Here is a 27,622-nt window from a genome sequence, read left to right as displayed (position 1 = left end):
AAAAGATAGTGGCTTGCTTACCGCGCTCCATGAGGTTTTTTTGTCCTCCCAACTCAATGTCCATGTTTTGAAGATGACGTAGAACAGTCGTGATTTTTGTGGTCTTGTTGCTATAAAACAGCATGTGTATACTACAATGAAACTCTCATACACCTTTAAACTCAAAGAGGGATGCTATAGTTCATTCATTCCTTCCTCCCTCCCTCCACACATATATATGGACCAGTGTTCCCTCTAAGCTGCGCGCGTGCGCAATTGCGCACTACTCTTGTCTTCTCTGCGCAGCAGCAATCATATGGCGCGCAGTAAAAAAAAAAAAAAAAAAAAATCGATTTTTTTTTTTTTTTTTTTTTTTTTTTTACCCCTTTCCCCATGATGGCGCCGTTTAAGCGGCAGCCAGTGGCAGTAGCTCTGTCCACTTATGTTTTTCGTGTTTTACAGCATGTTTTACATGAAAAATTAGAGGGAACATTGACATGCACCTGCTTTTGGCAGGTGTGATACTGGTGTGCCCATAGCGAGCAATGATGATGTCGTGACCGGATGATTCGCCTAAAGACGTTTCGCCGACGGACATTTGACAGACGGGCAGGTCGCCGAATGAACGTTCGGCGGAACGTTCATTCGGAGACCTGTCCGTCTGTCAAACGTCCGTCGGCGAAACGTCTTTAGGCGAATCATCCGAGTACCGATGATGTCGCTCACACTGGTACTCGGTGCGCTCAGGGAGATTGACTTTCTGCTCAGACCAACGAAAAATTAGAGGGAACATTGATATGGACTAATAATTTTGTATTGGTACAGGAGTCAGTCATGACCATTTCAGAGCAGGGTGAATTCTGTTTAATGACTGCCGGCCTTGTTGCAGACATTAAATATATTTGACCATTTATTTTTCATTTATTACTTTTTGTGTCATAAGCATATAATTTTCCTCTAAATTAGAAGGATCTGTCATTATTAGAAGAGTAAAGACCTGCTGCAAGTAATGCAATAAACAACACTAGTCAGCGAAGGTAAAATATATATATATATATATATATATATATATATATATATATATATATATATATATATATATACTTGGAGTTAAAAAAAGGATTAAAACAATAGTACAAACAAAAGCAATCATAAAACTGACATTTTAAATGATGTCAGTACTGCATATCATGGATTGCACTCCTTGTTCATCTGAGTAGTAGACTTGATGTTAACACCTAGGCTGCCAACGACAAAAATATGTTCACTTGCTGCCAGCCCTTCCCAGTTCAAATGGATTGGAAGTCTACTAGTGACAAACACATCCAAATTCCGACCTACTACCGACTGTAGGAAAGATCTAAACCAGAGGCGCTCAATACGTCGATCGGGATCTACCACTGGATAGCCAAGGTACAATTGGTAGAGCGCATGACAGTAAGACTTGATCCAGTCCATTTCAGTTTCCCTTAAGTCTGAATGATGTCTCGTTTGTACCGCAGTATCGCAAAGTATGCGTGTGCAATGCTCACATCGCGGAATGTGAGACGCATTAATTCTTTTAACAAGCATACCTGCTTTTTTAATGAGCACATCAGGCTCTCTGCCCAACTTATGTGTGGAGTCAACAGCATCACCTTACATAATCGAGCTGGGACAGCTGCTCGTCAGGTGATACATTGATCTTGGACACTTCAAAAGAGCGCAGCAATTTTATTTGCTACAATTTGGTGCCCTGTGGTTGTAAGAGGATTGTCTCAGCTAACCTCCCACCAACTTGGTGTCGAGTGAAGTTGAGTATTTTAAGAGCAGCAACACACTGTCTCTTTCTTCCGCCTGTGTGTTAAATACAAACGCAATACTGTAAAAATAAAGTTGGATTGTACACAGGTGTTTATGCAACATAAACATAAATTAGAAAAATACAATTATATGGATAGATCTTTTCGATTTGATCATTTCTTAGTAGCTCGCGTGCTCAAAATGTGAGCACCCCTGATCTAAACACTGTTCACATTCAGGAGGTAGACAATGTTCCGTTCATTTCTGACATTTGGTTTCTTTCCTTGTCTTGCACAGGTTCTTACAATCCATCTTTCATCGTCACTCGTCCTCCTTAAAGCTGAAGTCACAAACCAGAGAGAGGTGGTCTGAAGGATAGCTGAAGGACGGAAGCCTATTCGGACCGATCTCTTCTTCCGAGGGCATGTCCAAGACGCCGTCCACCCTTAGCGTGTCCTGACTGTACCAAATGTAGTCGAGAGTGCTACAGCATTCCCCCGTCGGCCGAATCTTCCACGTAGTGAACTCGGGTTCCGTTAGACTGTCTTGGCTGAGTTTTTTGTAGGCCGAGTCCAAACCCAGAGGAGAGGTGACAAAATGACAGTACACCTCCTCATTCGGGACCGCGTTGAAATCGCCGCAGATGATCATAGGAATCGGGATATTGCAGCCAGTTGATGTTCTGTCCGCATGTTTCTGGACCACATTTTGGATTTGACGTAGAAGGTCTGACCCCTGGGCACTGCGGAGCCATTCCCAGCCTGATCGGGCCTTCAGATGGGTCACGGCTACGCACACGTGCCGCCTTGTACTCCGACAGCATAGTATCATCACCAGGGCAACCTGAACCGAGAGAGAAATGCCCGTGAGAGATGCTTTTTAAAAATTAAAGAAAAAAAGTTTAACCCTTACACCGACGGCACTTATTTAACTAATTTTCTGCCATTGACGGCAGGAGACGTCCAATACATTTGGACTATGAGGGGTAAATTCACAGCCAATTTTTTTTTCAGGGTCGTACAACGAATTAGAGAATTTACATATAAACTAAGTACTGCTCTAATTACGAGAAATCCAAGTTACAAAACAAGTTCTGGAAACAATTAATTTCTTAAGTAGAGGTACTCAAATCAATCAAAAGCCTTTATTGTCATTATACACAGCTGCATATAACGAAATTAGTGGTGCTACTCCACAAAGTGCGTTTTCCCAGTAAAAACATAAATAAGTAATGTAAAAATATAAAAAGTCACGTAAATTCTAAAATATTGCACAACCCTTAATCTGGCATAGCCTGCTAATCTGCTTCATTTTGAAATGTCAGTCTGGAAGTCTTAGAGCTAGGCAGCCGCATCAATGTTAAATCACACACACACAATTTTTTTTTTTTTAATTAATTGAGCCTTAAAATTACATGTTTAATAGTTTATTTGATCTGATGTTTATTGTCCATTATTTTTTGGTTTTTATCCACTTATCCTCATTTACTGCTGTGCATTATTATTAAAAGAAAAGAAAGCACAGAATTTTTTTGTTGACAAAGACATTTTATGGTAGAATTATAAAGCACTGGCTATACCATCTCTATTTCTCACAAGAAAACTCCCAAGTAGTATTTCAATTCCTCGTTTCACAGACTTCTGTTCACTTGTCATCCTTGTTTGAAATTGTTTTTTTAACTTCAGTGGTATTTATCTTCCAAGATATTGCACATTGTTATTGTACAGCCCGAAGTTATTGCACAGAAGGGATTGTGTGTCATGCTATTGCAAAGTTAGCTGTACTTTTTTTTTGGTCTTTCTTTGATTTCTATTGATGAAACGTTGATGAGACTGTACATATAGATGACAGAATTTTAAATTTGAAGATTTTCAGCTGGTGCTACCGTAGTTATTTTACCGACTTGTAATCCAATTTAGATAATGGCCAATGATTACGTTTATCACAATGTGATACATTGCGTGTCGTCAACAATTAATTGCGCTGCCTTGTTCTCTCTCCCTGTGTCAGCAAACTAGCATCCCGCTAGAGCAGGGGTCGGGAACCTTTTTGAAAGAGAGAGCCATAAACAATTCCTATTTTCAAATGTTATTCCTTCAGAGCCATAATCACAATTTAAAAGTCAAAAAATCCAGGAAAATGCGCAATTTTTTAATTCATTTTGCCACTTCTAAAGTACAAAAAGTCTCTGAATTCTTTTGACAACATTCCTACGCTGTTGCTAATCAATGAATATCTATAAGTTAAAAAAAAATCAATAACACAATGCCGACGTGACGTTCTCATTGGTCTGTTCGGGACTCGGCTCTTTCACCACCGGTTTCTATATTTTAGCTCAGAGCCATATGCACCCATCAAAAGAGCCACATGTGGCTCCCGAGCCATAGGTTCCCTACGATCTGCGCTAGAGGCAGGACAGTAGCGGTGCATGACACTAAATGTCCTGGCATCTTTTCAAAATGACTCCAGGGCAAGTACCGTAATTACTCGAATATAACACGCATATTTTTGCTATATAATTAATTCCAATAGTTGGGGGTGCGTGTTATAATCAAGAACTAATTTTTTTTTTTTTTTTTTTCTTTTAATTTTTTTTTTTTTTTTGTCTTGTTACATGGCCCTTAGCCTGGTGCTTTTTCTTGCCAAATAAATTGAATTGAAATTGAATTGAATAAAATAAATTACAAATTTTCGATCGAAAAAAGCATTGTCAAACTCACTTTGACGCACGGATTTTACGTCATCTCGTAAAGCCAATCGGATGATGTGTTGTGGGAGGAAGAGGAAGTGGATGAAGGAAGCGTGGACGTTGATAGGATTCTCAACGAAGAGATGTATGAGAGGACAGACAAAGAGAGAGAGGAACTCTTCATTTGAAGGATTCTAATGAATAAATTTGTTTGAACAAAACAATCGTGAAACGAAGAAAAAAAGGTAAGATTTCTGATTTTCGTCAGCGGGAAATTTTAGGTGCGCACTATATTCGAGTACTGCGTTTTTCCAGATTTTTTTGGCCCAAAATTACCTGCGTGTTATTTTCGAGTGCGCGTTATATTCGAGTAATTACGGTATGTCTTATACAGATGAAAGGTAGCAGGCTCATGGACTGATTAAATCTCAAGACGGAAGTGTTTTACCAATAATTAATTTGAATCTCAAGACGGAAGTGTTTCACCGATAATTCATTTAAATGTTGAAATATTAGTCAGGCAGGCCAAAAATAAAAGGTCAAAATGATTATCTTTTGCAATAATTTCTAGGAACACACGCAGATGTTTTAAAAATAAGATTCCAAATATATGAGTCATACAATAAGTAGGAATAGTGAGTGTTGTTGCTCTTTAGAAAGTCACCACCTACCTGATTAGTTGGAATCATCATAGCAGAGAGCCGTAAACTGACGCAATCCAAAAACTCGAAACGCGACTCATCAAAGAAGAGGGCGCAGCCGTCGGGGCCATTGTTGCCCTCCACATCCAGACACGGTGACCAAGGTTTAGGGCAGAACTTGCCGCTGTAACCCAGACGCGCCAGAACCGGCTGTAGGGTGTCGAAGTAGTGGTCCACTTCCTGTAGACACAGGACGTGAGGTCGGTAGGTCAGGATCTCGTCTAAGATGAGGTACTTTCTTCGAGACCACCTGAGGGCCTCTGGAGGACACTGCACAAAACTGTCGAGTCCTTCGCCCAGAGCTGACAAAAAAAACAATCTTGTATCAATGAGCTGGCATTGGAGGAAAGGATGAACCTCCCTATTTATTTTGAAAGTACAGACAGTACACTTTCTGTGACGTTTCCTTACCTTGGGCTAGAATGTTCCACTGCATCACGCGGATTGTGCCGCCGTGGTCGCCGGAGGGGCGAATGAATGCTCTGCAAAAACGTGGCGGTCGGTCACCGAGGGCCTCCTCGCACTGCCGCAGAACCTCGGCCGGATCGAGGGGACTCAACGAAGAGCCCTTTTGCCACTGCGAGTCGTACAAAGCAAACATTGTCATCTTTAACCTCCTAACGCCCAGACTTTTACAAGGGATGCATTTATATTTCCTCTTTGATATTTAGCCTAAATGGGACCTGATGAGTGCAAAAACTAAAAAATATATTTTTGCATGATGTAGTTTCTGAAAAAAATGATGTACACATCATAAGTGGACGCCAGGCCCTTGTAGATTAGATTAGATAACTCTATTCATCCCGTATTCGGGAAATTTAATTGTCACAGTAGCAAGAGGGTGAGAATACAGACACAGGAAAAGACATTTTAGATATAAATAAATAGGTAATAAATAAGTTAATAAATAAATAAGTGTTCCGTATTTTCACGACTATAAGGCACACCGCATTATAAGGCGCACCCTCAATGAATTACACATTTTAATTTTTTTTCCATATATAAAGCACACTGGATTATAAGGTGCCCTGTCTATTTTGGAGAAAATTTAAGACTTTAATTATATATATATACATACCTATACATATATATAATTAAAGTCTTAAATTTGTGACCAAGGTTTAGGGCATATATATATATATATATATATATATATATATATATATATATATATATATATATATATATATATATATATATATAGACACACACACACACATAAATACATACATACATAAATACATACACACACATACATAAATACATACATAAATACACACATATATATATATATATATATATAAATATACATATATTCCAAAATTTAACATTGTAGTTTTGTGACAACCGAGAAAATGTGATGTCCACACATGTGGACACCAGGTCCTAGGAGGTTAAACCATTGTCACTCGGTCTTACAGTGCCGACTGTATTTAGGAGGCACGCCCTCACCTGGCACAAATCGGGATCCAGGGTTGTGTCTGCCGCTTGGTCGCGTTCCAAGAGAGCCAGAGGGAGGGCGACACGATGGCTGTTGCTAAGGGAGTGAGCCAAGGTGCTGTATAGCCTGGTGGCACCTCCACCCATTGGATAACCTGGTAAGAAGAACGCCAATATGGTGGAATATGAGTCACACGTGACACACAAGGGCAAATGTTGAGCAAATAAATGGTGCCATTTGTTTACTTTTCCATTCAGTCGGTGTGCTCAGGACCGTGTTTTTGTCATGACTCGCATGCTCACAGCTATGCCGTCCTGTGATCGATAAAACTCTTAACTGAGGGATGTTTGAACACTCAGATATTGCACGTGAGTGTGTTTGTGTGTGTGTGTGTGTGTGTGTACTGAAGCATCTGTTATCAATTAACCAGTGGATAATCGCCTCTCCTTTGAAAGACATCAGCTTGACCCTGTGGCTGGTCGCTGACACAAAATGACCCCAATGTCAATGGGGAGTTAACCAGTCAGACGACAGCCACTAAAGGGATCAAGCTGCAAAATAGTTTGTGTTACAGTCATTAGATAGATACCCTTGAAATGACCCTCTAATGTCTTGAACCAATAAGGTATCATAATATTTGGATTTCAAAGTACATTACATTACGAATTATTGGCGCAAGCTTGCCTAGTCAATGAGACCAATGTAGGTCATATTGATTTGGACTAGATCTGATAAAATGTGTTAATGTTCATAACCCAAAAAACAATTACATTCCATCTGTTTATATGGGAATACATTTGAGAACTTGTACACACTTTCAGTTAAAAAGGCTGTTTTTACACTGAAATGATCCAACTATTTCTACACTGCTTCTCCTTATTAGAATAGATGAATACACTAGTTTATTAGAGTATGAAAACTATTAATTTTTTAACATGCAGTAAAACAGATATTCTTAATGAGGAAAAGATCTAAATGATAAAAGCTCATATAATAAAGATCCTCTGATTATTTCGTCTTTCATTTTTCAAAATTTCCTATAAATGTTTTGGAATTTGGGAGAATGAAAAGAAATTGTGCTGTGTGCATGGTATAAAATCAGCAAACGTGAGAGCTGCTACCACGCCATGGAGAACCCAGTGCAACAAATACTACAAATCAAGTTAAAAGCTCTTAAATGTGGAGAAGCACACCCGTCAAACTGACACAGAACTAAATTTAAACACAACAACAAAGACAAGTCGCTTACTCATTGTACCCATCTCTATGTCCACGTTATGGTCTAATCACTGCGTTGTCAGGATCTGAAGATGAAAGCGATGAGAGCGATGTGACGTCCGTAAGTGTAAGCAGAGATCTGTTTTAGCTGCGCTTACTGCAACCTATAAAACCTCGGGGGCGGGGAGGTCGATTACGAAGCGGAGACGACATCCGGCCCTCCAAGAGTATGAAGGTCATGTGCTGGTTTGACAGTGAAGTAAGCACAATACTCCTCTCTCACAACACCACGACACACACAATAGCCCATACAGTCTGTTACAAGTGGTCGTCCCTGAGTTTAAGTGAACATAAAGTCTGATTTTTATGTGATTTTTTTATCTGTCGCCTAGCATCTATTGTGTAAAGGTGTGTCTGCAAGCAATGATTGCAGGTATGGAGCAACGCCTCCTTGTTGAGGTCATCCAAGCCTCATTTCTCAGTGTACTTTTCCACAACGTTTACATTTCATATATCTAAACAGGGCTGCAAAATAAACGAATGATCACAAGCTGCGAACAGTTGGTAAATGTGCAAAGGAACTTCAATATACTTGCATTTAGTAAGGTGAAAGCGAAACTCTTATATAATAGTTAGTTTTAATTTTCCCTCTACCTAGAAGTTGACTTTGGCACTGTTGGAATGTGACCCTAATGACCTTAATTATCGAGTAATGACATTCTTGTAAAGATTGTCGGTTATGAAATGTGGTTTGGAAAGGTGCCTGCTGCTAAATTTTGATAAGAGAAAACTGGTTTTACTACACCTAATATAGTTTTTTAAGAGCTGGAAAAAGACTGCACTGTCTAATATGAAATGTTACCACCTTGAAGATGGTTAATTCATCAGGCCGTCCTTTCAGTGTTGTGCTTGGAAAACACAGCACACTAAAGAACGTACAGTACTTGTGGTCTCCAACTGATGACTCAAATTTGTGTGTGCACACGACTCACGCCTGTACACACCGGATACTTACCACACGTCACGACACGCAAGGCCTGCAAGGCTCAGTGGAAAATGTCTCCTAACATCAAAAGGTTGTGGGTTGAATCCCCTGTCTGGGTGACCGAGTCCAAGTTTAGCCCATTCCTCAAGACTGTCAAGAGTGACATGTACGGAATGAGCCCAAACTATAAATACACCTAGATTATCTCTTAATTTTGCATTACTTTAATATGACAGCCAAAACAATGTATTCAACTGTTTTATATAACAAGACCAAAAATAAAAAGGTTAACCATTAATTAAAAATAAATCATTGAGAGAAATACAATAGCCGCGCTGGATTATAAATCGCTAGGGCAGGGGTGTCCAAGTCTGGTCCGCTAGAGCCCCTATCCAGTCTGATTTCCATATCACCCTCTTTTACCACACCTGAATCAAATGATCAACTCATCAGTCCAGAAGCTTCACACCGATCCCGATTATTTGATTCAGGTGTGTTGGTGTAGGGAGACATGGAAAAAAGACTGGATAGGGGCTCTCGAGGACCGGACTTGGCCACCACTGCGCTAAGAAATTCACACATAAAAACTACTGCTGTCGCGAAACGATTCCTTCATTCATTTTCTGAACCGCTTTATCCTCACAAGGGTCGCAGGGGGTGCTGGAGCCTATCCCAGCTGACTTTGGGCCAGAGGCGGGGGACACCCTGAATCAGTGGGCAGCCGGTCGCAGGGCACAAAGAGACGGACGACCAATCACATTCACACTCATACCTAGGGCAATTTAAAGTGTCCAATCAGCCTACCATGCAAGTGTTTGGTATGTGGGACGAAAGCAGAGTACCCAGAGAAAACCATTTTTGATGCCACATAAAATTAAATATATTCTTTATAAAATCTTGAATTGCCTTTGACTATGACAGCTATCCTGTGGCTCTAAAAAACCAAATGATTACTTTTTAAATGAATTTATCTCTTGTAGACATCCAATCAATTTGAACTGGGAGGCTGGCCGTGAATTTGTTTAATCACTGATGACTCTACCACTTCAAATAAATTGGACATACAATGGCAATGAGTTAAAAAAAAGCTCTTGCTCTCTGGTCAAAGTGCGCCCACACACCAATGAGATATCTCTAGTAGACGTCCAATTTGTGTGAAGTGGGAGGGTTAGTAGCCAATAAATTAACGAGGAAAATGCAAAACATCCTTCACTACCATAAAGCTGTGAAATTGCAAGAAGTCAAACAATGTAATATCTACAGAGAAAAAATATGGATATAACAAGATTAAAATTTAACTATTACAAGGTTGAAATGATATGATGAACGTTAAATTATAGATTTTACTATTACAAGATTCAAATTGTGAAAGTCATTTTGTTGCTTATTTTTCTTTAACATGAACCGGAAGCTGTTTGGTTTCTAGGGCATCAACTTTTGGCAACGTAAAGTCTGTGAGCACAACATTATTTTTGCGTAATATTAGGAGTTAGGAGATTTAAGTAATATTTGGAGAAAAGTCATAAAAGGTTATTAAAAACATTACATTACTTATTTTTGCATCACTTGAGCCGGAAGTTGTTCAGGGTGCGCAGACATCAACTTTTGGTGACATTAGGTCAGTGTGAAAAATTAGATTTTGAAATAATTTTGGAGGTTTATGTGATTCCTGCTGATAAAACTTTGATGAGAAGAACTATTGTTAATATAGGCGACATAGTTTTAAATGAAAAGATTTTCAGATGGTGGTGTCCCTTAGGATTTTTTCAATGCAAAAAGTGTAGCAGCTCAAAAAAGGTTGGGAAAAACTGCCTTAAAGAATAGTGCAAAATGAAATTCAGCCCAGGAGACCAAATTTCTAGTGACCTTTGATCGTGCAAAAAAAATAAAAAATAAACGAAAATAAAGGTCGAGACTTTTCCAAACAAATACCCTATCTCTGATATGTTTGGATAGTTTTGACAACACTCTTAAAACATACCTCTCAGTGGCCTGTAAGAATCCACACGGGCCGTGCTGTCCTATAAACCACAAAGTTCAATGTGGCTTTCAGTCCAACAATTACAGTAAATAACAATAACATCATTATCCTCATCATGATTGTCTTGAAGGTTACAACAATAGATGGGTGTGTGTTATGCGTTATTTGTAGCACACAGGCAAGTGAGTATTTCGAAACGTCAAGTGCTAGATTGGGAAACCATGAGCAGGTTTAGGGTGTATTGACAGAGCGTGTGAGCAAGAAAGAGAAGGCGAGCTTCTCAGCCGGAGAGAAAGAGAGATTGAGCTCTATACTTTAATAGGACTTTGACATTTCCATATTGGGAAAGGGCAATTCCCTCATTACATTTCAGTACCTTGCTCTGGAAAACATTCTGTAGGTCATTTTCCATGGCGATTATATTGTCATGTTTTACCATCTGCTATAAAATCAAAATGTGTGTTATTTTGCGATGAATGTATAAAGGCAGACTGCCAAGAACTATTTATGGATTCATGTCGAGCTGCGAGACAAGCGTTGTTTTCACACTACTACAGCAGTCTATGCATTTGCACACTTCAACACAATAAGAAAAGCGATAATATCATGTTACGCATTCATCCCACTTCTATCTCCACTTTAATCTCTGACCTTTAGAATAGCCTCCTCTTCCATAATAAACTCTGATTTTACACACGGGTACTACAACTACCGAACTCCAAAAGGTTGGAAATAGGTTGAAAAGGTGACGCGTGCCTAGCGATCCTGTAAAAGAATATTAGTTATTTAGGCAAAATGTATCTGAACCAACACAAAGAATACAACACAGACAAAAAGAACAGAATGCAACTAATATGTCCTGGCAAAAACACAAAAGAGCAAAGTCTGTTACTTTTTGTTGTTGCTTTTCAGCAAACATACCTGTAGATGCAGCTGTTTCTTTTGCTTCCTCGCTGCTAAATTGCTACTTTCCTCGTGTGCCTGCTTTGCCTGTGTAAGATTCTAAATGCTTATGGGTGTCACACAAGTTCTACTGAGGTGACCCTGCTGACAGCTAGTGTTGTTGCCAGCTTGTAACCCTGTACTTACATGGCAAGGTCATTTATAAGGGAAAACTAGATAGTAATTGTGAGATGGTTAAATCTGCCCTCTGCTGGATGTAGCTTAGTTAGCACAGTGTTTCCCATCCTTTTTTGAGAAAAAAATCTCAATGCACACCAACCACCATCTGAAAATCTTTTAATTCAAAACTATGTCGCCTATATTAATAATAGTCATTCTCATTAAAGTTTTATCAACAGGAATCACATAAACCTCCAAAACACCTCTATCCTTGAAGTTCTTTATAATCCTATACACGGTTGATTGAGGTGCAATCTTACTCACTGCAATAGAATTCCCCGTTAGGCCCTTTTCGTGCAATGCAATGATGGCTGCATGTGTTTCCTTGCTGGTAACCATGACTAACAGATGAGAAACAATGGCACCATCTTCAAGTTCCAAGTGTCCAGTCACTCAGTCATGAGAAATTGATCTCCAGCCTTTTCCTCATCAACACCCATACCTGTGTTAATAATGTGTGTGACACCGGTGTATCATTGAAATTATGTTAGTTGGTCCTTTTGTGGCAGGGCTGAAATGCAGTGGAAATGTGGTTTTAGTGATAAAGATCATTTTCGGGCCAAATAGGGACTATGCAAATAATTGCAGTTGAGTGTATCACTCATAACACTGTGGAGTATATACAAATTTCCATTTTAAAAACTGACACTGCAGCCATTGTAAAAATTAATAGTTGTGTAATTCTCAAAACTTTTGGCCATGACTGTAGTCTTTGAAATTTGTCTAGGAAAAGGGATTCATCTGCGTTTACAGATGAGAGAAATTCATGGAACATGTGAAAGGTTTCTTTACAAAAAAACAACAACAAAAAACAAAAAAAACATTCTTCACAAAAATATATTTGATCGTTTCGAATGTAGTGTTTGATGAAGGTTTTGCTTTATTTAATTTTAGGTGCCCACGTTTTACAATGCACGAACCTTCAAATGAGCGTGACGTTAACACCACACCGTGTTTTATATTCCGTTATTTAAATGTTCATGCCATGGGGTAAACATAGCCTACGATAAATACTGTAATATATGATGTTTGGTTGATAAATATTGCATTTGGTAGCTCTTACCTGGGAAAAGAATTCTTTACTCTTATCATTTGGGCGAGAATAGTGTTTTGCCGAAATGTATTTACGCGACCATCTAGCAACCGAAACGACGTCGCAGGCTGGTGTCGTCATTCACTACAACTTGTGACGTGAGACATTATACCAACATGGTGATTGTCGAAAATAAAGTATAAACGTATAATTTGGGCCTTCCAATTAATTTGGGGTTAAAACGTTCGGATACTAACTTTATGTGGTATTTATTCATAGTGTCTCGACTACTTTTGAATCACATTTCCTGTGTTTTATGAGTGACGATTACGGTTCTAAATGGTAATGTATAGTATACTCTCAATACATACTACCACACAAAATATGAAAACCAATTTTAAAAAGACAACATTTTAAAATTATGATTTTTATTTAGTAAATATAAAACATTTTGCAAAACTAGGAAGCATGCAATAATGTACAGCGAATCAGTCAGATAAACTTTCCTAAGTACACAGGATTCTGCTGTCTTCTTTTAATCTTAGATATCTTATATAAAAAGACTAGGTGTCTAAAGCCATAGCCATGTTGGCAGACGTGACTAGTGGCCATCTTGCGTCGGGCTCCGTAGTCGCGGACGTCTGAATCGTTGACGGATTTACAAACGGTTTTGTTTACTATAATTCAATTTTTCAACTTAACACGTGAAGTAAATTTACTGCTTGTCTTATATTGATGAAATACAAGGTAACCCAAAAAGTTCTGTCTGCCTTTCAAGCACCTCATTCCTTGAATACGGTCAGAATTTTTTTGGTTGCATTATAAAAAGCCAGTTGAAAATACACATCAAGCATCTAGTTTTATGTATGTTGTTTCTATGGTTGAAATCAAAGAACCAACGTGGTGACGTCTAATTCATGCGACTTTCCTTGAGCCCTTTTCAAAATGGCACAAAAATGTGAGAAGTGGTCTGTTCCCGAGGTCGAATGTTTATTAGAAATGTGTACTGACGAACACGTCCAGAATCCTTTCGACAAGAACCATAAAAACTCCGAAATATTTGCGCAGATTCAGGACTATCTGGCTCAGCGCGGATATCACCGTACGACCGTGCAGTGTCGGAATAAAATCAAGAAACTATACAAACGATACACTCGAGTCTGCAAAACGCTCCGAAAGCCAGTACGCTCAGGTACTCGGACTCCAAAAGCCGTACGCTCCGACCAAGAAAAATACAACTTCCGTTACTTTGACGCCGTCGACGCAATTATTGGAGGGAAAAAAAGCATCGGCCAAAATATGTTGCAGATCAACGAACCAGAAATCGCACAAACCGGTGAGAATTTTCTGCATATCTCTCGCGCTATTGCTAGAGAGTGTTCTAAAAAACTAATCAGATTTCGAAATGCAAGAACTGGAACTGGTCTGGCGTGTACAGAAAGCAAAAAATGCTATATTTCTTGACTTGAATACACCAAACTATACACCGGTGCTCCAGAACCAATGGAGCCGACCCCTGGCCCATACAATACTTGTATATCCCTCATGCACCAGGGCTTTGTGTATTTGGCCTATTTGTATTCACTATCAAGACTAGCCACTTCCACTTTTATGGCACAAATATTTGAAATAACATCATCTACAACTTCTACATGTTTGTTTGGTTTTTTTCACAGATGGAGATGTGACATTTGTAGTCAAAGATGAGGACATTCCAAGCAGCTCATCTCCAATAAAAAGTGCAGACCACAGCCAACCACAAGTAACTTTTCCGGTTATCTCTGAGGTATCCTCTTTGGCCAACCTATCATCAAATCCAAATGGAAATACTTCTCCAATCCCAGGTAATTTTTGTTTGAAATCCATCAAATTACTGGTAGGTCATACATGCGTACATGCATAACACAAGAATACATCCCGTTTACATAGAGATACTACAACAGCAATCTGCAGAGTAGCATCGCGTTTACTCGGTGATGGTGAATTCACAGCAAAGATGCATGCTTTAGATTGCAGGCTTCAAAGTGGAAAGAGGCTTGCTTCATAAACATAAATTGTGAAAAAAAAAATGCACGCCGCATGTCATTTTCGGCATTTGCATTCACTGGTGTCGCCCACTTCGTCTTGTTTATCCTGCAACATTTGGCCGTTTTGTATTTTATAATATAACAGAAACTACTGTATTTTCTGCACTATAAGGCACACCTTCAATGAATGGCTCATCTTAAAATTTGTTTCATATATATAGTAGTAGTAGTAATGGTAGTAATGGTAGTAGTGGTAGTAGTAGGGAAATGTGTTATACCATCACTAGTTGGAGTTGTGATAGTAAGGGGTTGTGTTATATACATCCACTAGATGAAGCTGTACTTGTATTAATGGTGGTGGGGGGGGTGTTATACATCCTCTAGATGGGGAGGTGGGGCCTCAGTAGTAGTAGTAGTAATGGGTTGTATTATAGATCCACTAAATAGAGCTGTGGTAGTAGTTGGGTGTGTAATATACATCCACTAGATGGAGCTGTAGTAGTAGTGGTTAGGGGTTGTGTTATACGTCGAGATGGAGCTTTGCTAAAGCGAATTTAATTTCTTTGTTTCGCCTTATAGTGCGGAAAATTCGATACATACCATATAACGTGTGTCGGAGCATTGAATACAAAAAAAATGCTTGAACCTTTGCTGAGGGACAGGTTGACCAAATGTATGTGGTAGGAGTGGGTAGTTGAAGCTTCCTAAAGTTTTTTCTGATTGTGCTGAAAATAAACCAGTTTGAATGCATTGAAACCAGACAAGACAGTAACATCTAGTGGTGTATCGCCAGTACATCATCAGCTTCTAATACTCTTTGTTATACTGATATCAGTAAAACGTGTCCTACAAAACAATTTGTCCTAAAATGGACATCGGAATCTATCTCTACTGTGATGATTTATGTGGATTCAGTCAGATTGTTACTCCGTAAAGGGGGCCTAAAACTTGAAATGCTTTGGTTTTCAGTGGTAGTTAAAAGTACCTTGCTCTATATTCTTTCAACAGATACATCTGATCAGGTGACCAAAGCCATTGCTAATTTTCTTGTCATGGATATCTATCCTCCCGAGCTGGCAGCCGGTAAAGGCTTCATCAAGATGATCCACTCCCTGTTTCCCACCTGCAAGGAACTTCCATCACCTCTCTTCCTTGAGAACTTTTTGAAAGAACACCACAGCAGAGTAAAGAAGAGCCTTGCTGATATGCTGTGGGCATCCTGTAATGGAAAAAACAAAAGGAGGTGTGATGACACCTCTTTGATAGCGAATGCCAACGGTCTTGGGTCTGGGCAACCTCCCAGACAAAAGGGAGAAGCTTCTTACTATCCCACACTAAGTGTAGATGCTTGGGTTCAAGACTGGGAGGGCAATACTGAGGGTTATATCACACTCTTTGCACATTTTATAGACACTGACTTTAATTGGCACAATGTCAACTTGGCAACACAAAGACTGAAGGACAATGTTGCGCCGGACAACATGCTTGAGAGCTTAGACATCCAAGTAAGGCTTATGGCCCAAGAGTGGGGAATTTCTCATGTTAATCTAGTCTTACTAGGAGGTAAAGAAAGCTATAGGAGTCCATTAAAAAATAAGAAATCTCGAGGAACAATCTTTCCGGAGATCAAAACATACAAGTCACCCAAGGAATCACAGAATCCTGAATGCGGTCTATCAAGTGAAAGACCCCCGTTTGTCCCGTGCTTTTTCAGCGTCATGCAGGGATGCATTGAGGAAATAATGTCACACCCTGTTGTATCCAAGACACTCTCCCAATTCCAAAGTGTTCTTTTTACCTTGCTCCATCCGCCTGATTACACGTCTTACGGCTACAACAGGTTGCAGAGTGTGAGCAAAGAGGTGCAGACCGAGTTAAACGCATGGGCCACTCGCCATCTGCCCGCCTGGTATCGACTCTATCCTTTGCTGAACACACTTCTAAAGCATAAAAGCCTCATAATGGGTTTTATTAAAGAGATCAAATGTGAAAACCTTTCTGATGAAGACACTGCTTCAGCATCCACCTCATCTAGCAGTGATGGCAACTCTTCATCCAGGTTATATAACTTAACATTGTCCCCTGGAGAGTGGAAGATCATGCAGGAGTTAAGTTTGGTCCTCAAACTTTTTGATGTTGCGTGCCACACACTTGCCAAAGAAGCCTTGCCATGTTTATCTTTGATCAAACCCATTCTTACTGGCCTGCTTAACTGCCACCTTGTGTGCCGACCAGAAGACACAATGATTCCAAAAGAGTTGAAGCAGATGGTGCGGTTACGGTTGGCAAGTTATTACAGCAACCCGGCTGTCAACAGGATTTTGTGTGTGGCCTGTTCCCTCGACCCTCAATTTAATGGGCTGCGATTTATGGACAAGACGGTGAGTGCTTGATTCATTTTAATGAAATTTCGACCAGAGATTGGTCTCAACTCCATCCACACATGAAAAGAAATCATAACATGAGAGGCCATGGCAGTGAAGTGCATTGCCATTTGTTTTCTCTGTAGCAATTGTGCCTGCTGCCTCCAAGTCTTTTTGGAGTGCTTTAAGGGCGTGGCCGGACGTATCGTAGAAAGACGTTTGGTCCCCGGACGTTTGGTCGATCGGACGTTTGGTAGAACGGACGGCCCGTCGACCGGACGTTTGGTCACCGGGTTTGCTCGCTGTCAAATTATGAGAGAGAAAGAGACCGAGAGTTTACTGTTGAAAGCGAGCAACCAGGTAATCTCTTGTTCTCAAAATTATAATCATGAGAGAGAGAGAGTCCGTTCTACCAAACGTCCGGTCGACCAAACGTCCGGGGACCAAACGTCTTTCGACGAAACGTCCGAGTGCCCTTTCAGGGAGGTCCTTAGCTTGTTGTATGTCACATTTTTTTCGCCTGTGTTATTGAAATTCATTCCTTATAAACTGGCCCGGCTTAACCTATCTATTAGCCATTGGGCTAAGAACCCCCCCTCTCCAATGGGGTCCGCAAGCCAGTTGTAAGACACGGAATGGATATATTCTGTCTGCTAGACCTCTTAGCGATTGTAGGACAAAGCAGGTTTGAATATAAGCATGAATGACAGACTTAAATGTTGTGATTTCTTGTCACCTGTAGATTATTTGAATTCATTATAATAATATCTAGTAGAAATTTCATTGTAAATGCATCTTTGAAAATCACTTTAAGAAGAAACGTTATTACTTAATTTGCCCATTGTACATACAGTAACAAAATTTTGTATTAGCCTCTGTAATTCAACGCTCATCAAAATGTGTTTTATCTTTCACTTTCAAGGAACAAAACCAGACATTCGATTGGCTTAAGGAAGAAGCCATCAAGTTAGCGAAGGCGGAGGGAAAGACTGACAACGTAAATGAGTTAAGGCTACGCAAGAGAAGCTTGCCCTCTGATTTACAGGAGCCAAAGTCTTACTTCTTGAGAACCAAAAAATGCAAACAATCTCACTCAATGGACCTTAAAGTTGTAGAGGACGGGCCAAAGAATGAAGTGGGGGTCAAAGATGTGAAGGACCTGGCAGAGCCTGACCCACAAGATGAGGTGTCTGGTATGGAGTTCTTGCTCGGAAACTTGTTCCCTACAGTTCAGAGCAAGGAGGACTCGCTGGAAGAGTCTGTCAACATGGAACTATCTTTGTTCCGAGCTTGCGCTGGGGCCACGCTGGGAATCGAGCCCCTGCAGTGGTGGAAGAAAAACGCGCTCCAATTTCCAAATTTAGTTAGAGTGGCACGGGTTTACCTGGCTGCCCCAGCAGCGCTCGGTGATATGGTTCAGGACTTTATGCAGGACAGGGCACAACTGATAAAGAATAGACACAGCATCCCACCAAAAAGTTTGGACACCATCCTGTTTCTGCATCACAATCAGATGCTCACATCTGACTTCAGTTGTAATTGATATTGGGATTTTTATTATTGAATTTTATTTTTTTAGCCTTGTGCCAAAACTTTCAACGCGAGTTTCAAACCTGTGGCCTCGTTTAAAAGATCTGTTCAAAGTTTTCTGTCTATTTTGAAATACTCTAGCAGTAAACCATTGTTTCTTCCTGTTTTGAAATGTTAGCCTTTCTCACTATAATGGAAACCTGCAGTATGTATTTGATTTTGAAATGTGTTTTGGCAGGAAGTCATTGAGTTCATATTGTAACTTCTCATGGACGTTGAATGCTAGGAGTGAAGACCTAATAATTTCACAAAGGATGGCATTGGATCCAAGTCCCAAGAGGACACCATTTCACCAATATGGTGGTTTTTCAAGTGTAATCGGTTGAACAGCAAAAACTAATTGGCGACATCCATTGAGCTGGATTGTTAGAAAAAAATCTTGCACCCATTGGAGCATTTTGTGCAATGATTTGGCAAGGGGAGGTTGTTAAACAATTGTGAGATGATGCGCAGTTATAATATACTAGTTATTAGTTTAAAAATATAAATGTTTGGCCTACAGGGAAATAGTACCTCCATTTTTCTCATTGACTAGTCGCCTCATCCATTTTTCGTTAGCACCATCAGTGTCACATGTTCCAACAGCACTGGCAAGTTTTTGAATGAGGATTTCGTAGATTCCTACTGTATAATACCCCTCACATTAATAGTTCTGATAAATAAAACCCAATTACATTGTGTTGTTTAATCCGTCATTCTCATTGTAGCATCATATTGAAATGGCAATCTAGGTTTTGACCAACAGATGTATGAAATGTATTTCAAGCCTCAGAATTTATATAGTGTATTTTTTAACAATATAATTTATATATGCATGCTTCTTAATAGCTTCCTGAGGAAGCCACTTACTATACATAGTATACTTTGCCGAAAAACCAATCTAACTGGATTGTACAAAATACATAATAGAAGAAAATGTTTACTCAATATCAACACAGAGTACATGGCACTACACTCACTCAAGTACTTTGGCATTAAGTGTGACACTTTGTCTGTTCCTCCTAAGGTGGGCTATTTTCTTACAGTGGATAAAGACAAACAAGGGATGGATGAATGCCAGGAGAGTGATGAGCGTGAGGGCAATGTCCACCTGTAACCCAAAGCAGAGAAATCAATATGCCTGTAAGTTGCCATATGCCTCATTTCACCTAAAATGTTGATTTCAACAATTGAAATTCATTTTTATTGTATTGGTTAGATCAGGGGCGGGCAAACCGGTCCTCGAGGGCCGCTGTGGGTGCAGATTTTTGTTCCAACCGATCCAGCGCAGACACTTTAACCAATGAGATTTCTGCAGAAAGCAAGAAGCACCTGACTGCAATCCACTGATTGCAGTTGTAGGACACCAGATTGGTGAAAAGGTGTCCTCTTTATGGGTTGGAATGAAAACATGCACCCACTGCGGCCCTTTGTGGAATAGTTTGCCCACCCTTGGGTTAGATGTTTGACTTATTAGCTTGATTTAGTGAGTGGAGTCGCTTATATATTTAATATATATAGGCTGTATAGCAGGGCTGCTCAATATGTCAATCGCGAGCTACCAGTCGATCGAATGATAGTAAGATTTGATCCAAGGATTGGATTTATAGTAAAATTTTATAAGAGACTTGAGCTGGGAAACAGCGCCATCACGAGTCCAAGCACAATTATGACCTGGCTATACTATTTGGGTTCCTGCTGGCATCAGGTATACATCAGCATACATAACTGCTGTGCTTTGTCAGGGGCCCGAAAAAAATTAGTTTGTGAAAATTTTGCTCCTTGAAAAGTAGATCTTTGAGCAAAAAGGTTTTAGCACTCCTGCTGTATGTACTGTTTCACATATAAGGTCAGAAAGCTTTGATTGCAGTTTAATACTCACATAAAAAGGATCTCCACCAAGCGGTCCTTTGACCAGTGCAAAGCAGGGGTACTGAAGTAGTGAGATTACTGATGACATAGACATGACAAGGCCATACAGTTTCCCAAAGTGACAAGCTGGAAAACTGATGGAAGCTTTTGTCATTAATTTAACAGGCAGTTGGAGTGTTTGTCATAATACAATTTTACTCACACAATGTTAATGAAGGCTGCATTTCCCCCATAAAGGAAGGCGCGATTAATGACTTGCAAGGCAAATGTAAAGTACTGTAAGGGCAAGAAGGGAATGGAGGCACATAAGGAAAAGAGCAAGCACTGGAGGGAAGTCAGGAACAGAGACACCAACGCAGCACGCATATCAGCCTCCTGCTCTGTTTCTCCTACAAACAAACACTTGGTTAGGAATGCAGATCTGTGCATACTACAGACTCCTTTACAATGATGAATAATGAATGCTAAATGTTTTGTCACTATGCTAACACCCATCGTAATCCCCAATTCACCAGGACAAAGCGGTTTTCCCTTGTGTCTGTCTAGTATGAGTCCATTCCAGGGGGCACACAATACCCCACACAACTGCGTCAAGGCAAAGGCATTGGTATACCGACTCACTGAGGAAGGGAGAATGAATACAAGGTCAGCAAAATACAGCATTGTACTATGTCATGCTCGTCTAGTTGACCAGAAAGTTTACCCAGGTTGGCATCATTTTGGCCCAGTCGGATGAGTGAAGGGTTAAGGGTGCCGATGAAGAAGTAATGTCTCAATTGCATGATGGACAACCATAGCAGTTGCCACAAGAAGAACCAGGACAGCACGCAACTCCTAAAACTTGCCACTAAATCAACAGGATACAGTCAAAGATATATCACTTTATTTCAAAAGGTTCCCTACTACGTATTACCTCGTGTGCGGTCGATTGGTCGCCGTCTTTTGGTCGCTGGTCTTTTGGTCGCGGTCTTTTGGTCGACCCGACCGCGACAACGGACGACCAAAAGACCGACGACAAAACAAGGTAAAACAACACGGTCTACGCATCAATAAAAGCCAACAATGGCCATGAGCAGTTTCACTGAGCCGACGTGTGAGTGTATAAGAGTTTGTACATGAGTTGTCCCCTTAGGAAGGTACGTCCGTCAGGGTCTTAACAACTTCTCCAACAAAAAACAATAAAAGTCCGGGAAATTTGGAGCTTTTCTTTAGCCTAATAATTAATAGGGCATTAAGTATGACTAAATAGTAATTTTCAGTTTGTATTTAGGGAATTTGAGCAACGATTTAAATGGTAATTATCACTTACCTTCCGGGCGACCAAAAGACCGGCGACCAATCGACCGTGTACCGTATTACCGTCTCCAGATGGATTAAGATCTGTCTCATTGTTGGGTATGTTCATTCTGCAGCTTGGCTTGCTTGTAACTTCTAAGGCTTCATCTGTCATATTGTGCTCCACGTTGTACGAGTTGCTGTTTCCGCATTTCACGCTATGAAATCAGCAATGTAACATTAAGAAGCACAAGTCTACAGTTTAGTGTACAAAAAAAGAAAATATCACGTTCATACCCATAGGTGTAGTGCTGTGGCAGCGGGTAAGGGATATGTTTCCTGGGCATAAGAGTGAATGTTCGCACAATGTGTATAATGGAACAAAAGGACAGAAAAAGGAAGGAGGAGCGCATTGAGATGCCTTGTTCATGTAGAACCTAAACCGCAGACAAAAAACGTATGGTTATGGTAAATCAGTCATTCAAATAAGATTTAAATCATTAATGTTAGATTGTCTTGCAGTTGACTGACCACATTGTTATTAACGTTTCCCTTTATTGAGATGCACCCGTATAAAGTTCCACATCATGACACACTAGGGCAGGGGTAGGGAACCTATTGCTCAGGAGCCACATGTGGCTCTTTTGATGGGTGATTATGGCTCTCCGCTAACCTGGGAGCTAAAATATGGAAACTGTTGGTGACAGAACTGAGTCCCGAATGCACCAATAGGAGCGTCGCGTCAGAACTGTGGCGCTGACACTAAGTCTAGTACCGCTTTAATCATATTTGTTTTAAATTAGACCTTTCTGCATGCAATATACTTATCTAATGACAATAAAGGCATTCAAATCAATTCAATTCAAGACACATTGACCCCCCATTGATTAACAACAGCGTAACAATGTTATCAAAAGATTTCAGGGAATTTTTGTCCTCTGAAAGTGATAAAATGGCTAAAAAAGGGACACATTTTCATGTATTTTTACTTTTCAATTCTGAGTATGGCTCTCACGGAATAAAATTTGAAAATATAATATTTTTGGTTATCTGTCAAAAAGGTTCCCAACCCCTGCACTAGGGGAATATTCCTGAACATTTTTTTGCTTCACACAAATTCACCAACTATTTTATTGCTGCCATTATAGGTTACTTCATTTCATGTGGTTTGACCAGTTTACCTTAATGAAGAGAAACACAGCTGAAGAGGAGTCAAATGCACCACTGTAGAGGGTGATGATGGTGGACCGGTGAGTTGGAAACAAGTTGCCCACCTTTTGTGATACAGAAATATAGTGTATTTACTTTTACCCAACTGCTTTTTTAGTCTCATTACACACACACACATGCACACACGGTCATAAAACTTAATTATTTTATTTCAGGTTTTGAGTAGATTTAAGTAGTAAAAATGAGTAAAAACACATCACAACCCAACCTAAAACAGAATATACTCGTAAATCATCCGTTTGGTACATGGGTCTTCAGTGGGGATAATTGTGTCTTTATTGTACCAAAATTATGTGAAAGTTCTAGAAGTCAATACTGGACAAAAGCACATAATCTGTACGCAACAGCACATATTTGGAGAAACATGATCATCATTAAAAATCATACCAAAGCATTCAAATGTAAATGAAATAGTATTTCTACCTGCATGTTTGTCATTAGGAGCAGCATTCCTCCCACAGCAATGCAGGATAAGGCAGGAAAAAGCAGGAATGAAAATGCTAGAAATACATTTAGAAAAAAGTCTGTGACATAAGATCGTTTTTCATAATAATCTCTTCATAGGACCATTACGCTTTGCAATTTCAGTACACTATAGATTATGTATTGTGCATACATGTATTTGTTTGTTGGAAACCTACTTGCATTTGAAATGGTCACAAGAAGGGTTCCAGTAGTGTAAAGAGATCTGGAGATAAATAAAAAAATATGACGTTAAATATTAGTCATAATGTTTTTACAAAATGTTCAAGTATTCAATTGTTTTTTTTTTTTTAAACAGCAGTTACATACACTTCAGTTTGTTGTTTTTATAATGTTTATTGACCAAATGGTCTGCCTAATGTGAGGCTATACAAGCTTTATTCTCACAGGACAGCTTTCAGAAAACAATTAATGTTGCAAGGGCCAAATTGAAAGTTTCCACTTTTATTTGTTGAAAATGATGATATAAACCATCATACTGTACAGCGCTAATTTGTATCAATGTATTTACTGTATTTACAGCTGACCACATTTGTTTTTTTTAACGCTTTTTTAAAAAAAGATGCCATATCTATAAAGTGAACCATTGTAATCGTTTCAGTGCTATCTGGGATATTGTGACTATGAAATCAATCACATCATATTTTTTTTGTCGACAAATGTAATTTATATGTAGAATATGTTGATAAAGGAGCCACTGATTACGATTTTATTGGCATATTTATTTTTGTTTTAGTTTAAGCAATGTATTCACAACAGATCAGAATATGGTTTTACAAGAGGCCCGAGTAAAGAGAAAAAAACTCACATTGCCAGGAGCCTGGTCACCATTGTGCCAAAGTAATCAAAAAGAAAGCCGCTAAATATATTCATGAAGTTGTTGAGGAAAGATGCAACTGTGAAGACCAGACTAAACATCTCATCTTGTCTAGTGCAGTCTGCAAAGACAAATGTTATGAAAGCAGACATTATTTGTGACTAAATTATACATATGAAATGTTTCCACTCCATTCAATTTCTCTTTAAAAAAATAAGGAAACTGCAAAACTTTCACGGTCAAATTAACAATAAACTACTGTAAAAACTATATATCCTCCTGACTACCAGGAAAAAAATGTGTCCAATCACATTTATTTTGAAATTCCACAATATGTGAAGTAATTGGAATACTGCAAAAGAAATTTGGTATCATTGGAAAGCTCTGAATGTCCTCCCCTATAGAGCCCAAATGCGATTGGATGCACTAGGGAGATATTTGGGTTTACAAATGTCCTCTACAGAGGACAGATTTGAACTACTGGTAGCCAGGAGGATATTATTTATTTTGTATATTACATACTATAAACCAAAACACAGTCATATACTGTAACTGTTGTCTTAGGGTTGCAAAATTACATATATGTGACCAGCTTCATACTGATCTGCAGTAGCTTTGAATGCTTCACTGCTAAAATAAACAAGCAGAAAAGGTGGAACATAATGGCACCACCATTTAGACTAGTTACTTATAAATTACAGTATAAATATGTACTGTACAGCTCTATATCATTTTTATAATCCATTTTTTTTTTTGGGGTATATAATTATTTGAAAGGTAAACAGTAAAATTCAGTCAAACACAGCTGCCCCTATTCTACAATAAACAGGGTGCCTATCAAATTTCTAAAACAGAAACGAATGACACCTTCATAAGCTTTTTTAACGTCTCTTACCTTTAACAGTGGTTGTGCCATTTCTTTCTAGATCACTGACACAAAGCTGGCTGAAGTAGCCATCCTCCTTTAGGACAAAAACTAGGGAGGCATACCCAAACACGATACCAGCAAAACAGAGACACTCAAGCATCCCAGAAAAAAAGGTCAGCCAGTAAAGAAGCCTCGTCGTACCAGTCGTATCACTCTGCATGCTTCACTTTTGAAGGTTCTTATTATCCTTTAAATGCTTTATTCTTTCTACAACACAGAGAGATTCATATTATTTAAATATGCAGTCTTTTAAAAGCAAAATTCTATGACCTCACAAATAAATATCAACAATCTACCTGTGACACACGCAGGAAGAAATTATTTTTAATAGTCTTAAAGTAAAGGTAAGATATACTACAGTACATTGCTGCATGTTTTGCTTGGCAAAGCATCCAGAGGTACAGTTTGAAGTACAAAATAACGACACGCTAACGTCACAGTTGTCTTGAAAAAAATGTATACCACATAAATGTCATGACCAAAAACTCACTGAATTCCAGATCACTAGTCCAATTCGATTTGAGGATATCTAAAATTTTATTGTCTATTGCCTGTTCAATCTATTGTTTGGACATACGTCTTTCCGATTTGACAGGCATTTATCACCAGGCGGAGCTTCCCCTAATCCCGATTAGTCCCATTAATCTATGCATGTTGACACAAGAATGTCTTTCCATAAGCATTACAAACACAAGTCTGTTTTATTGTTTTTTTCTGTTTAACAGTCTTGAAATGCAACAATAACTACAAATCACAACAGAGTTTGACCAAAGCATTAGACAAATTAATTTGAAACATAGTTACCTTGCAGTGTCCGGGAGCTCCCCGCATTGTTACAGTACAGCTTAGTAAAGGAAACTGCGCCTTGAAGCTTCAGCAGTGAGCAATCGCGCATGTGGATCCAAATGGGCATGACAATTGGCTCTTATTGCATGTGACATGTTTCCAATGCTGGCATTGCTGTAATTATAATTATAGGGATGCTACACTAAGCAAAAAAAAATCAGGAAATAATGGCATGCAAAAGTTTTTGCCAAAAATGCACTGTTCCACCAAAATTTGGCAAAAACATACTCATTTATTTCCAGTCTTCCAATTCATTACTAACGGGGTAAAAATAAGAAATTACAAGGGATGCATTGATGTGTTAAGTGAACATATTTTGAGAACTTTTTATCTGGGAAATGTAGCAATGTGGGAGGAAAAATATTACCTAAAGATGTGAAACTGTTTCAATTTGTAAAGGTCAATGTGATGGATGTTAATAAGCATGTATAATATCTCATCCTTACTAGCCACAAGCCTACAAAGAATCCTCAGTGTTTTCATTCTCGTTTAAGTGCAACACTTTTAAAGTACATTTTGTTGTACATATTATTTACTCACTTACTATGGTAAGTAATCAGATGGACATAGTTAGTACAAACACACATGAGAGATAAAACACATACTATGCAAGTAGAAGATGATAGACAGACGACAAATATATTATATTTACAAATTGTGGCTTTTATCTGAATGTTCCCAAGGTAATTTTTTTCACAGGGATAGAAATGCTTCCAGCAAATCAGTTGAAAGATAAGGAGGAATTTGTTATACATTTTACAATTATGGGAATATGAATCTCTCAGCGTTGATTGGGAACTTCGCCTAAAAACCTCTGCAGTGATACCTGTGATTTGCATTTGTTTTGTTTTAATGTGGGCCTTACATCAGAGAATTGTGCATGAATGGGGCTACAGAAAGTTGATGTGGGGGTGGTGTCATCTGATTGGCCCATTCTGGGTACAAGATAAAATAATTCTGTTTGGTTTGAATGTACAATGAAGGAATAGCGAATCTGTTGCCCGCAGGGCTAATAGCAACTTCTGTTTGAAGCAAATTGATTATCAAAAGCAGGCACATGGACTACAGAGAAGCAAAGATCTTTTGAGTGAGTGCAATCAGATACATTTTATGAGGGTATTTTCCTAAGAAGTCAAATGTGGTTCTCCTCATGATTCCTCATTCGGAAGTCACAAAGTGTTTTTATTTTTGTAATTATTTGGTCTTATTATTAAAACATTGTTTACTCAGTTTTGTTGGAAAATAATACCCTCAAATAGTGTGCACTTGTAGCAAAATTTG

The 27,622-nt window shown here is 39.1% G+C and overlaps 4 protein-coding genes across 9 annotated transcripts in view; 1 reads left to right on the top strand and 3 right to left on the bottom strand.

Annotated features, from left to right (window-relative positions):
• LOC144077093 (prostaglandin D2 receptor 2) overlaps nucleotides 1-27,622 on the bottom strand; it is a 184,212-nt gene that overhangs the window by 31,942 nt on the left and 124,648 nt on the right. The gene's annotated exons all lie outside the window — the stretch shown is intronic.
• On the bottom strand, nucleotides 1,677-13,063 carry LOC144077867 (nocturnin-like). Of its 5 annotated transcripts, none has more exons than XM_077605941.1 (5): nucleotides 12,962-13,063; nucleotides 6,604-6,746; nucleotides 5,563-5,728; nucleotides 5,122-5,453; nucleotides 1,677-2,604 (listed from the first exon to the last, which is right to left on the bottom strand). In XM_077605941.1, the coding sequence occupies exons 2-5, from the start codon at nucleotides 6,736-6,738 to the stop codon at nucleotides 2,083-2,085; spliced, it is 1,155 nt and encodes a 384-aa protein (XP_077462067.1). In that variant the 5' UTR covers nucleotides 6,739-6,746; nucleotides 12,962-13,063; the 3' UTR covers nucleotides 1,677-2,082. The 5 variants fall into 5 exon arrangements, with proteins under 5 accessions (XP_077462067.1, XP_077462069.1, XP_077462068.1 ...); XM_077605943.1 differs by lacking the exon at nucleotides 12,962-13,063 and adding an exon at nucleotides 10,777-11,517; XM_077605942.1 differs by lacking the exon at nucleotides 12,962-13,063 and adding an exon at nucleotides 8,826-9,158.
• LOC144076902 (uncharacterized) lies at nucleotides 13,812-19,589 on the top strand. Its single transcript, XM_077604261.1, has 4 exons — nucleotides 13,812-14,267; nucleotides 14,608-14,775; nucleotides 15,967-17,339; nucleotides 18,244-19,589. The coding sequence occupies exons 1-4, from the start codon at nucleotides 13,877-13,879 to the stop codon at nucleotides 18,862-18,864; spliced, it is 2,553 nt and encodes an 850-aa protein (XP_077460387.1). The 5' UTR covers nucleotides 13,812-13,876; the 3' UTR covers nucleotides 18,865-19,589.
• On the bottom strand, nucleotides 18,112-26,418 carry slc43a3a (solute carrier family 43 member 3a). Of its 2 annotated transcripts, XM_077604263.1 has the most exons (13): nucleotides 26,300-26,411; nucleotides 25,463-25,702; nucleotides 24,559-24,688; nucleotides 23,909-23,955; nucleotides 23,691-23,767; nucleotides 23,219-23,311; nucleotides 22,335-22,474; nucleotides 22,122-22,255; nucleotides 21,466-21,609; nucleotides 21,275-21,382; nucleotides 20,965-21,151; nucleotides 20,773-20,896; nucleotides 18,112-20,001 (listed from the first exon to the last, which is right to left on the bottom strand). In XM_077604263.1, exons 2-13 carry the CDS (start codon nucleotides 25,653-25,655, stop codon nucleotides 19,867-19,869), a joined length of 1,512 nt encoding a protein of 503 aa, XP_077460389.1. In that variant the 5' UTR covers nucleotides 25,656-25,702; nucleotides 26,300-26,411; the 3' UTR covers nucleotides 18,112-19,866. The 2 variants fall into 2 exon arrangements, with proteins under 2 accessions (XP_077460389.1, XP_077460388.1); XM_077604262.1 differs by having other exon boundaries at nucleotides 20,965-21,382; nucleotides 26,300-26,418.

The sequence above is a fragment of the Stigmatopora argus genome, chromosome 7 (genome assembly GCF_051989625.1).
Source record: "Stigmatopora argus isolate UIUO_Sarg chromosome 7, RoL_Sarg_1.0, whole genome shotgun sequence".
Lineage (NCBI taxonomy): Eukaryota > Metazoa > Chordata > Actinopteri > Syngnathiformes > Syngnathidae > Stigmatopora > Stigmatopora argus.
The sequence above is the reverse complement of the archived record's forward strand: the minus strand, read 5'-3'. Positions and strand labels throughout refer to the sequence as shown.

Bases quoted from the DNA above. Each gene is read 5' to 3' on its own strand.
- slc43a3a (XM_077604262.1), bottom strand. From the start codon at position 25,655: ATGCAGAGTGATACGACTGGTACGACGAGGCTTCTTTACTGGCTGACC. The intron at 23,956-24,558 runs GTGAGTTTTTTT...ATTTATCTCCAG, and splicing joins GTGACCAGGCTCCTGGCAAT to ATCTCTTTACACTACTGGAA. The intron at 23,768-23,908 runs GTAGGTTTCCAA...ATGTATTTCTAG, and splicing joins TGTGACCATTTCAAATGCAA to CATTTTCATTCCTGCTTTTT.
- LOC144076902 (XM_077604261.1), top strand. From the start codon at position 13,877: ATGGCACAAAAATGTGAGAAGTGGTCTGTTCCCGAGGTCGAATGTTTA. The intron at 14,776-15,966 runs GTAATTTTTGTT...TTCTTTCAACAG, and splicing joins AAATACTTCTCCAATCCCAG to ATACATCTGATCAGGTGACC. The intron at 17,340-18,243 runs GTGAGTGCTTGA...TTCACTTTCAAG, and splicing joins TGCGATTTATGGACAAGACG to GAACAAAACCAGACATTCGA.
- LOC144077867 (XM_077605939.1), bottom strand. The intron at 5,729-6,603 runs GTGAGGGCGTGC...TACGACTCGCAG, and splicing joins TGGATCCCGATTTGTGCCAG to TGGCAAAAGGGCTCTTCGTT. The intron at 5,454-5,562 runs GTAAGGAAACGT...TTTTTTTGTCAG, and splicing joins GTGGAACATTCTAGCCCAAG to CTCTGGGCGAAGGACTCGAC.